General features: G+C 41.1%; 1 protein-coding gene across 1 annotated transcript in view; it reads left to right on the forward strand.

Moving 5' to 3' along the window:
- Positions 1 to 12,584, forward strand: part of LOC107569100 (NACHT, LRR and PYD domains-containing protein 12-like) — a 319,086-nt gene that overhangs the window by 8,889 nt on the left and 297,613 nt on the right. Inside the window, exons 4-6 of the mRNA XM_016255095.1 lie at positions 1,890 to 2,063; positions 2,161 to 2,334; positions 9,870 to 10,043. Coding sequence (XP_016110581.1) covers positions 1,890 to 2,063; positions 2,161 to 2,334; positions 9,870 to 10,043 — 522 coding nt within the window. The remainder of the gene's footprint in view (positions 1 to 1,889; positions 2,064 to 2,160; positions 2,335 to 9,869; positions 10,044 to 12,584) is intronic.

Below are 12,584 nucleotides of genomic sequence, written 5' to 3' on the forward strand. Positions count from 1 at the left end.
TCCTGTTACGGCCATGGAGACCATTTATGAACTCCCTGTCTGTCCTGAACTGTCAGCCTGTCTTGAACTGTCTGCCCATATCGAACTGTCTGTCTGTCCCATCTTGACCATGGAGGTCATTCCCCTGTCTGCTGCACTCCTGGTGTTGGGAGTTGCGATCTGGTGTGGGTGGGCAGCACACACCATCCCAGAAAGCCCTGATGCTCACAAATTCCCACCTACCCTCACTCTCCTGCCTCCTCCTGTCTTCCCTGCTGCTACAGCTCCGCCACTGCTGTCTCCTGTCAGCCCCTCAGCTCACCCTCAGCCCACCATCTGTGCGGTGGATTCCTTGTCTCCGCCTCCAGCCTCTGAGTCCTGGAGTCCGCCTCGGCCCATCGACCCAGTGGCTCCAGCATGGCTCCTAGCTCCCTCATCTCCACCGTGGCATGACAGTTCACCAGCTCCCTCGTCCTTCCGGCTCCACCTTGGTCAGTATTCGACTATTCGCCGCCTCAGTACTCCACTCCTCCGGGCGGCTCTGTCAGGCTCCTCCTTCCCTCCGGCTCCACCTTGGTCCTCTGTCGCTCCGGCTCCGCCTTGGCCCTCCAGATCCTCCCTGGCTCATTGGCTCTCCACCTCGGGATCCACCACCACCTGCTCCGCCGCCGTCGGTCGACCCCCTGGAGTTGTCAGCCCTTCCTCCACAATGGTTCCTCCCTCCGTCGGCTTCACTGTGGGTTGCCTTCATGGCTGCGGCCTGAGTCCTGCCTGGCTCCTCCTGCTCCAATTCCCTCTTGTCTTCTCCCTGGCTCTTCCCTCGATCTTCGCCACCCTGGCTCCTCCCTCCATCCGATCCGCCGTGGTTCCTCCTGATTCCATTATGGGCTCCTCCCTCCTTCATCTCCACCCTGGGCTCTGTCTGTCGTCCACCTCCTGGTGGTCCGTCCTCCTCCTGAACCTCCAACAGAATTATCTGCCAGCCCATTTGCCATCCCTTGTCACCATCTCACCGCAGTCTCCTTACCCTTTTCATTTTTGCACACATCATCAACCTGTTTTTACTTTGGTTGCCTGTTGTGTTCATTGACCTAGTTTCTGTTTCCCCTTAATTGCCTTAGTTAGTTCACCTGTGTCTAGTTAATTTAGTCATTAGTTCCTCTCTTCCGTTTGTATAAATTCCATTCCTTTAGTTCTCTGAGTTGCTGGTTATTAATGTTATTACTTTTGTCTCTGTTGCATTGATTTACACTTCGTTGGATTGCCTAGCCTTACCTGTTTGGATTTTCTGTTTGTTCTCCTGAGTATTATTATTAAAAACTGTGTATTTGGAATAAACCTTCGTTGTGTGCTTTGTATCCTGCCAACGAATGTGATAATAGGCTATAAACAATTAAAGGCTCATTATTATGAATTATATGGTTTATTAATATACCATTCACCCTTATTAATAAACCATAATAAGATGAACCCAAAACTTTCCCCTTATTGCGCTTAATGCAAAACATCACTTGGTAATTATATTCATTGTATCTGGTCTTGTCACAAAATTCAGTTGTACTGGAAGAAAATTGCAGACCACACTGGTAATCTAAATGTGCAGTAGCAGTATTTTTTTCATGCTCACAGCAGCATGTTTGTGGATGTATTGGCAGTAGCAGCATAGCAGATCTATTCCAGCAAGTCCAAACACATTAATATTGTCATGTATATTAGCATGCTAAACACTACGAGAGTTGTCATGACAGAATTTCATTAACTGCAACACGGCTGCCGTGTTACTTTTAGCACTCTGTAGTGTGGACACATGAACACAGTGTTAATTTAACAACAGCAATTTTGCTGTGGTGCACTGAAGAGTAAACCTGATAAACACATAAATTTTGCTGTTTATTTTATTCTATACACAGGCTATGTGGGTGTAATCTCACTGCTCAGTCTTGTGAGAGTTTGTCTTCAGCTCTTCAGTCATCAAACTCTGTCCTGAGAGAGCTGGATCTGAGTAACAATGACCTGCAGGATTCAGGAGTGAAGCTGCTTTCTGATGGACTGAGGAGTCCAAACTGTCAGCTGGAGACACTGAGGTTTGAGTTCAGATACTTCACTGGGTTTTTATTTGTTGCTAAAAATTATACTAAGATTTAATCTGTATCCATTTACTTTGTGTTTTTTCTTGTTCAGATTGTCCTTATGTAATCTCACTGCTCACTCTTGTGACAGTTTGTCATCAGTTTTACAATCCTCAAACTCTGTCCTGAGAGAGCTGGACCTGAGTAACAATGACCTGCAGGATTCAGGAGTGAAGCTGCTTTCTGATGGACTGAAGAGCCCAAACTGTCAGCTGGAGACACTGAGGTAAATGGTTTTCCATAAAACAACTAACAAAATCTATTACAATAAATGACCGTTATAGGCCTTATAAACAGCCAATATCCCAGTAATATTCATGCTAATAACCAACTAGTTAATAGTGAGAATTGGAGACTAAAGTGTTACCAATATTCTTATTAACTCACCAAAGTATTTAAAGTGAGAATGGTACATAAAAGGCATGCATTTTAAGGTTAGACTTTAAATTTTATGTTAAATCCACTATTGTATTGTATAGGGCTGCCCCCTAATAGTTGACTAGTCGATAGGCTTGGTCAACCAAAATTTTATTAGTCCCTTAGTCGCAGAAAAAAAAAATCCACATTGGCGATGTCACACAGATTGTTGGTTTAAATATTTTCACACATGCTAGCATAACCAAATTTACTGTATTTACTAGTTGCCATATCAACACTATAAAAAAGTGCGTCAAAATTCAAAAGCCTTTTGAAGATGTCACTGAATATTACACAGATGTTACAATGTACCCCACCTATGGGGCTTGTTGTCACATTGTACTAGACAAGTGTGAAATTAATGTGGATAAAAAATGATACTCTGAACATCACGTGGATTTACACAAACTGAAAAATTCAAAAAGTGTTAGGTTGTGCCCCGCGCTCCCCTACACATTTTACTTTGATTTTTTCCATTCCTGACTACATGTATAATCAAGTGAAACATTATGAAGTAGGTTTCATTTCATTGCATCTAAATGTCGCACGATGCCATTTAATGTTTTATAAAACTGTACTACCGCTGAGGGTGAGCTGAGGCAGGACTCTTGAGGACTTGATAGACTTTTATTCTAATGTACCCAGTCTTCTGTCATCATCTGCCTGTCCTGTTACGGCCATGGAGACCATTTATGAACTCCCTGTCTGTCCTGATCTGTCAGCCTGTCTTGAACTGTCTGCCCATATCGAACTGTCTGTCTGTCCCATCTTGACCATGGAGGTCATTCCCCTGTCTGCTGCACTCCTGGTGTTGGGAGTTGCGATCTGGTGTGGGTGGGCAGCACACACCATCCCAGAAAGCCCTGATGCTCACAAATTCCCACCTACCCTCACTCTCCTGCCTCCTCCTGTCTTCCCTGCTGCTACAGCTCCGCCACTGCTGTCTCCTGTCAGCCCCTCAGCTCACCCTCAGCCCACCATCTGTGCGGTGGATTCCTTGTCTCCGCCTCCAGCCTCTGAGTCCTGGAGTCCGCCTCGGCCCATCGACCCAGTGGCTCCAGCATGGCTCCTAGCTCCCTCATCTCCACCGTGGCACTGAGGGTGAGCTGAGGCAGGACTCTTGAGGACTTGATAGACTTTTATTCTAATGTACCCAGTCTTCTGTCATCATCTGCCTGTCCTGTTACGGCCATGGAGACCATTTATGAACTCCCTGTCTGTCCTGAACTGTCAGCCTGTCTTGAACTGTCTGCCCATATCGAACTGTCTGTCTGTCCCATCTTGACCATGGAGGTCATTCCCCTGTCTGCTGCACTCCTGGTGTTGGGAGTTGCGATCTGGTGTGGGTGGGCAGCACACACCATCCCAGAAAGCCCTGATGCTCACAAATTCCCACCTACCCTCACTCTCCTGCCTCCTCCTGTCTTCCCTGCTGCTACAGCTCCGCCACTGCTGTCTCCTGTCAGCCCCTCAGCTCACCCTCAGCCCACCATCTGTGCGGTGGATTCCTTGTCTCCGCCTCCAGCCTCTGAGTCCTGGAGTCCGCCTCGGCCCATCGACCCAGTGGCTCCAGCATGGCTCCTAGCTCCCTCATCTCCACCGTGGCATGACAGTTCACCAGCTCCCTCGTCCTTCCGGCTCCACCTTGGTCAGTATTCGACTATTCGCCGCCTCAGTACTCCACTCCTCCGGGTGTGCCCGGCTCTGTCAGGCTCCTCCTTCCCTCCGGCTCCACCTTGGTCCTCTGTCGCTCCGGCTCCGCCTTGGCCCTCCAGATCCTCCCTGGCTCATTGGCTCTCCACCTCGGGATCCACCACCACCTGCTCCGCCGCCGTCGGTCGACCCCCTGGAGTTGTCAGCCCTTCCTCCACAATGGTTCCTCCCTCCGTCGGCTTCACTGTGGGTTGCCTTCATGGCTGCGGCCTGAGTCCTGCCTGGCTCCTCCTGCTCCAATTCCCTCTTGTCTTCTCCCTGGCTCTTCCCTCGATCTTCGCCACCCTGGCTCCTCCCTCCATCCGATCCGCCGTGGTTCCTCCTGATTCCATTATGGGCTCCTCCCTCCTTCATCTCCACCCTGGGCTCTGTCTGTCGTCCACCTCCTGGTGGTCCGTCCTCCTCCTGAACCTCCAACAGAATTATCTGCCAGCCCATTTGCCATCCCTTGTCACCATCTCACCGCAGTCTCCTTACCCTTTTCATTTTTGCACACATCATCAACCTGTTTTTACTTTGGTTGCCTGTTGTGTTCATTGACCTAGTTTCTGTTTCCCCTTAATTGCCTTAGTTAGTTCACCTGTGTCTAGTTAATTTAGTCATTAGTTCCTCTCTTCCGTTTGTATAAATTCCATTCCTTTAGTTCTCTGAGTTGCTGGTTATTAATGTTATTACTTTTGTCTCTGTTGCATTGATTTACACTTCGTTGGATTGCCTAGCCTTACCTGTTTGGATTTTCTGTTTGTTCTCCTGAGTATTATTATTAAAAACTGTGTATTTGGAATAAACCTTCGTTGTGTGCTTTGTATCCTGCCAACGAATGTGATAATAGGCTATAAACAATTAAAGGCTCATTATTATGAATTATATGGTTTATTAATATACCATTCACCCTTATTAATAAACCATAATAAGATGAACCCAAAACTTTCCCCTTATTGCGCTTAATGCAAAACATCACTTGGTAATTATATTCATTGTATCTGGTCTTGTCACAAAATTCAGTTGTACTGGAAGAAAATTGCAGACCACACTGGTAATCTAAATGTGCAGTAGCAGTATTTTTTTCATGCTCACAGCAGCATGTTTGTGGATGTATTGGCAGTAGCAGCATAGCAGATCTATTCCAGCAAGTCCAAACACATTAATATTGTCATGTATATTAGCATGCTAAACACTACGAGAGTTGTCATGACAGAATTTCATTAACTGCAACACGGCTGCCGTGTTACTTTTAGCACTCTGTAGTGTGGACACATGAACACAGTGTTAATTTAACAACAGCAATTTTGCTGTGGTGCACTGAAGAGTAAACCTGATAAACACATAAATTTTGCTGTTTATTTTATTCTATACACAGGCTATGTGGGTGTAATCTCACTGCTCAGTCTTGTGAGAGTTTGTCTTCAGCTCTTCAGTCATCAAACTCTGTCCTGAGAGAGCTGGATCTGAGTAACAATGACCTGCAGGATTCAGGAGTGAAGCTGCTTTCTGATGGACTGAGGAGTCCAAACTGTCAGCTGGAGACACTGAGGTTTGAGTTCAGATACTTCACTGGGTTTTTATTTGTTGCTAAAAATTATACTAAGATTTAATCTGTATCCATTTACTTTGTGTTTTTTCTTGTTCAGATTGTCCTTATGTAATCTCACTGCTCACTCTTGTGACAGTTTGTCATCAGTTTTACAATCCTCAAACTCTGTCCTGAGAGAGCTGGACCTGAGTAACAATGACCTGCAGGATTCAGGAGTGAAGCTGCTTTCTGATGGACTGAAGAGCCCAAACTGTCAGCTGGAGACACTGAGGTAAATGGTTTTCCATAAAACAACTAACAAAATCTATTACAATAAATGACCGTTACAAATTGTCAAAAAATGTATAATCTGTTCTAAGTGGAATGCCGGAGCAGATGACAAAAAAAACAACATTGCAGGGATGTTATTATTATTATTTTTTTTAAGTGGATTGCATCAAGATTATAACGGTAAAATGGCCTGAAACAGTTATTCCTTTACTGTTAACTTTCAGTTATTGCTATTTCACTGAATAGTTGTCACACTTATTCTGTGCAGTGTACTATTAACTCTTTCCCCACCAACGTTTTTTTTTTTTAAATTGCCATCCCCCCCCCCCAGGGTTTTTGACGATTTTCGCTAAAATTTGATGACCCACAGAATATTTTCTGTAATTATATGAAAACACTATATATCAAAATAAAGAACTGGGCCTCTGTTTTAAAAACAAACAAACATTTTATTTTATCTTCATTTGTTCTTATTTTATCACCAACATTCTAGACAAAAGGCTGAGAGAAAAAAAAAACTTTTTTATTAAAGGAGTGCATTTTCAAGCAGAATACATTCAGATGTCGTTTCCTTCATATATACAACCTTCAAGAATAATAAAAAATAAATGTAAAATAAATTAAATTTAGGCACTGTAATTAGCTTTTGAGTGGTACACAGAGTAACATTTCTCAGGATGTAAGGGGACGCCACAACCTTTGCAGTAGAACGAGGTCTCCCTCCACAACCCCCTAAATTAACAATTCATTAAAGTCTAGAGGTTATTCTGAATCAAGAGCAGCAGCATCACAATCAATGACTAAATCTAAAGATTAAGGTCTCTTCTCTTCTATTTATTCTTGTCCCTCTACCTTAACTATATGTTTCTTTGAATGCCATAAATCCACCTACTAGTTCTATCCTCCTCCTATTGGTTCTGCTCCTCATTTGTTGTTTAATTATACTCTGTGATTCAGTCTTCCTATATTTCACATTTTTTCTACATCTCTTTACTATGTATATTTATTTGCACTCCTATCTCGTTTTACTCTCACATGAGCTAGTACCCATACAAATATAACTCTTAATCCCATCATCTGAATCATATACACGGCTAGTCAAAAGTTGAACAGTAAGATTTTTAATGTTTTTATAAAGAAGTCTCTTCTGCTCACCAAGCCTGCATTTATTTGATTCAAAGTACAGCAAAAACTAAATATATTTTAAAATTTAATTTATTCCTGAGATTTCAAAGCTGAATTTTTTTGAGCATTTTAGCATCATTACTCCAGTCACATTTCCTTCAGAAATCATTGTAATATATTGATTTGCTGCTCAAAAAACATGTATTATTATTATGATGTTGAAAACAGCTGAGTAGGTTTTTTCAGGTTTCTTGGATGAATAGAAAGTTCAGAAGAACAGCATTCATCTGAAATAGAATCTTTTGTAACATTATAAATGTCTTTATCATCAGTTTAAAGCATCCTTGCTAAATAAAAGTAATTTCTGTAATTTCGTATAATTGCTTTTTCAGATATCTTAAAGTATTGTTTGTATTAACTATTCTGAAAACATTTAAGAGTTTTATTCACAGTGTTTTGAGAAAATTATTTGCATGATTTGAAATTTGTAGGAAATGAATGAAAACTTAAAATCTGTTTAGGACTATTATAAAGTGTTCTTGTAAACTGTTTTGAGACCAGTAACCTGAGTTTGGAGAAATGTGTTAAATCAACTGAGTAAATGTGGAATGTTTATAAAATGGTGACTATAAAAAGATGACTGACAGTCTGGTTTACAGTGACACGTAATCATGCAACAGATCACAATTTTGAGACATTGTACAATAGTTTGTACCAAAGTTTGTCTCCTCCTTAAATGTATCTAGTTTTTCTTTACGAAAAGAGAACAATTTTAGGTCAGTGGTTTTCAAACCTGTTCTGGAGCATGCTCAGCACCGCACATTTTGTATGTCTCCCTTATCTAACACACCTGATTCAACTCAACAGCTCATTAGTAGAGACCGCAAAGCTTAAAGTGAGTGTGTTAGATAAGGGAGACATACAAAATGTGCGTTGCTGAGCATGCTCCAGAACAGGTTTGAAAACCACTGTTTTAGAGTGTAGTGTAAGGAGGAGAATTGGGATACAGCAGCTGTTTTCTTTCTTGATGGATCTACAGGAAGTCGTATGTAAGAGTTGTTTAAGCAGTAACACCCGTAAAAAGCCATTTCCGTCATATTGATCATGTTTGAGTGTCATTGTAGTTTTTTTATATTATGTACAGCATACATGTGATGGTGCCATTTTTAACATGAGGTATAACATCATTTTTAAATTCAAAATATGCCCTTGGGTCTTCAGACATGACAATCAGTTTTATGATACTTGGAATTTCATATAATTGTTTAAAACTAAATAATACCTAATAAATGCTCAAATAACATTACATATAATACAAATACGTAACTCACTTGTGACTATACAGTCTGTTTTAAGTATAAGCTTTATGTAAACCCTGGAGGCAGAAGAATGGAGGTTTCTATAGAATGATCCAGAAGGAACATGACATGGTGAGAGAAATTAAAAATGGCTTAAAGTGTCATGAACCCACCTGTTTCAGCACTGGTCTTTCACATCTTAGATCTGAAAAAGACTCCAGAAATGGGCGTGTAAAGCTGTGGGAAAGTGGGAGTGTAGAGGGTGGGAAGAGGGGAGAAAACAACCAATAAAACACAGACCTACAACACACTCATTATACAGACAAATTAATATTAACTCTTTCCCCGCTAGCGTTTAAAAAAAAAAAAAAAAGTTACCAGCCACCGCCAGCATTTGTGATGATTTTCATCTAAATTTGACGGCCCTCAGAATATTTTCTGCTATGAAAATATGAACATATTATATATCAAAATAAAGAACCGAGCCTCTGCTTAAAAAAAACTAAAAAAAACTTTTTTTATTCTATGTTCATGTTTTATCACCACTTGAATACATATAGGTTTCATCACAAATACAACATTTTGGACAAAAAACTGAGAAAAATAAAAAATTTTTTTTATCAAAGTAGTGCATTTTCAAGCAAAATACATCCAGATGTCATATTATTTCACCTGTAAATCATTATATGAATAATTTAAATAGCATTCAATAAACAGGACAAACAAACACACACACACACACACACACATATATATATATATATATATATATATATATTTGTCTCTCATAGTTGAGGTATACCTATGATGAAAATTACAGGCCTCTCTCATCTTTTTAAGTGGGAGAACTTGCACAATTGGTGGCTGACTAAATACTTTTTTTTCCCCACTGTATATAGATCATGCACACACATACATGCATATCCAGATCGATGGGTTATCGCTCTATCCACGACACAACTAGAAGTTCCTGTGTCTGTAAAGGCATCTCCCTCACTGACTACTTCGTCCCGAGCAGATTTAAAATGGTCAAAACATGAGTGTTCTAACTCGTCGGGGAAGCGTTGTCTCTTAATTGACAAGATATCTCATCAGTGGTGGGGAAATAGTTAAAATATGTTTAAAATAGAAAGAATAAAGGCAGAGTCACTTATGAGCTATGAACTATGATTGGTGCAAGGAGTGTAGTTAAACTCATCGCGGCATTCAGAACAGAAACTGCTCTCTCATGCATGCTCCACATTTTGTTACATATTAAATACTGTTATGGTCATGTTAACAGAGGTGAACTGACAGCGTGGAAGCTCTTTCATGAGATTTGAGTTCTCCGCTGTAATCTAACCTCATGCATAAAACAGACATAGTGATGTCTCACGGCCAAACTAACTGTTGTTGTGTTTGTAGGTTGTCTGGCTGTATGGTGACAGAGGAAGGCTGTGGTTATGTGTCTTCAGCTCTGAGTTCAAACCCCTCACACCTGAGAGAGCTGGATCTGAGCTACAATCACCCAGGAGATTCAGGAGTCAAGCTGCTCTCTGAAAAACTGGAGGATCCAAACTGCTCACTGGACAAACTCAAGTATGTTGAGCTGGAGGAGTTTTTAGATTTTATTGTTTGAACTTCTCAGTGTCTGTGTGTGTGTGTGTGTGTGTGTGTGTGTGTGTGTGTGTGCGCGCTCACAGTAGGTAGTCAACCAAAATGCCACCACGTGTACCCAGTCGCATGAAATTTGTTTGCAAAATCCCCACCAGGTGGCACAAAGGGATGATTGGCATCATTGCTTTGTAAGGCTGGAATTGTGACATTTACATTTATATATGAAGAGAAAATAATGAATGAAGTTACAGGTAATAAAAAATAATAGTAGTATACTATTCATATATAGTCTCTTATTATGGGAAAAGAGAGCCAAGCGTAAACAGAGCAACCTCAAAGTGAATCGTTTACAATGAGGGCCGTCAGTTCCCTCAAGAGCCGACTACCATGATTTTTCTTCTTTTTCCCCCACTCCTTACAGACACACATACAAACGGTTTCATGAAGACAAAAAAGCTGGATGTGTGTGTTTCGTACTCATTTTTATTGAACATTTACCTGCATTTGACACATTTGAAGCAGGTGTTCATTTCGCATCTCACCGCTAGTGTTTCTTCAAGCTCTTGCAAAGTGCAGGAATTAAATATTGGTGCAGAATCCCTGTACTTTAGACCAGTTCAGTTTCTATGTTAAAGGGGTCATATGATGCATTTTCTTTTTTCTCTTTGGTGTGGTATGTAACTGTTTGCCCATGTATAAGATCTGCAAAGTTACAAAGCTCAGTCTCCCACAAAAGCATTTTTGACCGAGACCTGCCGAAAACCCCTCAATTGAATTCTCCCTCACATATCTACGTCACTATGCAAAAATATTTGAATAATGCCGCCCAAATGTATTTGCAAAGAAAGAAGGCGAATTTCAGGTATCACAGTAGTGTTGGTGCCGCCATGTTGAGAAGAAGCGGTGTGTTTCTATGCAAAAGCAAAATCACTTTTTCAAAATCACAATTCTGAAAGTGGATGCAATTAGGAGTCAGTGGTTAAGATTTATTTACAACACTGTTCCAGAACAGTACAACCCAAATGTTTGAGTTTGTGCAGCGCATTTTATGTAGGACAGTTTCCTGAACTTGGAAGAGTATAGCTGGCTGTGCATAAATGCGGTTTCTAAAAAATGGGGCGATTCCAACTTTGCTAGGACAATCTTGCGCTTACGATCGTTTACAAACATTTACAAACATAGTATCCTCTGTTATCCACTTATAACTGCCAGCATAAATACATCAAACATAGATGCACTACATGTTACACATCCCTCAGATGTTCAGCCAATCACAACTGGATCAGCTGGCCAATCAGAGCACACTGCACATTTCAGGAGGACTGGGCATAGAGGAGCTACAATAATGTACAGTATGTGAAAAATAATGTGTTTTAAACATTAAAGCATGATAACATACTCTATTACACCCAATGCACAAAATAAGGATCATATGACTCCTTTAAATGACAAGTTATACAAGACCATTTGGAAAATCATGTGAGCAGATTTAGTGATTTATTTTGTGTTGTCTTGTTGTCTGTGCAAGTTGGCAAGCCTGCTGCAAGTGTTATTCTAGCATATTCTAGCACTTTACTAGAATGTTTAAAGCACTGATGTATGTGTGTGTTTACTGACTGAATTTGACCCTGTGTTTCATAGTGTGGATCATGGAGGAGAGTCCAGGATTATAACAGGACTACAGAAATGTGCGTCTACACACTCACACACAGTCAAACTTTTTTAATGTAGTTACGGTGACTTTCCATAGGTGTAATGGTTTTTATACTGAACTAATCATCATTTTTATTTCCTACCCAAACACCAACCCTAAACATAACCATCACAGAAAACTTTCTGCATGTTTACAGTACATTTACATTTTCATTAACAACAACAAAACCATCATTTAGTATGACTTATAAACTGATTTATCCTTGTGGAGCCCAACAAAATGGCCTCACAATGTCAAAACTTTCATAATTTACTGCCTTTGTGGGGACATTTGGTTAAAGAAGTACACACACACACAGCTGTAGTGATTGTTGTTGTGTTCTAAATGTCTCTGTTCTTGTGTTCAGATGCCTGTTTTCTCACACTGGATCCAAACACAGCAAACAAGCGTCTCATTTTGTCTGAGGTGAACAGAGAGGTAACATGTGTGGAAGAGTATCAGGTGTATCCTGATCATCCAGACAGATTTGATTATTGGGAGCAAGTGTTGTGTAGAGAGAGTGTGTGTGGACGCTGTTACTGGGAGATTGAGTGGAGTGGACGTGTGTGTATATCAGTGTCATATAAGAGCATCAGCAGGAAGGGATGGGGTAATCAGTCTTGGTTTGGAGGTAAAGATGAGTCCTGGAGTTTGTCCTGCTGTTCCTCCAGATGCACATTCTGGCATAATAACATGCAGACTGATCTCCCTGTGAAGTCCTTCAGCAGGAGAATAGGAGTGTTTGTGGATCACAGTGCAGGAACTCTGTCCTTCTACAGCGTCTCTGACACAATGAGCCTCATCCACACAGTCCAGACCACATTCACTCA

This window comes from Sinocyclocheilus grahami, unplaced genomic scaffold (genome assembly GCF_001515645.1).
Source record: "Sinocyclocheilus grahami isolate Dianchi unplaced genomic scaffold, SAMN03320097.WGS_v1.1 scaffold1312.1, whole genome shotgun sequence".
Classification (NCBI taxonomy): domain Eukaryota; kingdom Metazoa; phylum Chordata; class Actinopteri; order Cypriniformes; family Cyprinidae; genus Sinocyclocheilus; species Sinocyclocheilus grahami.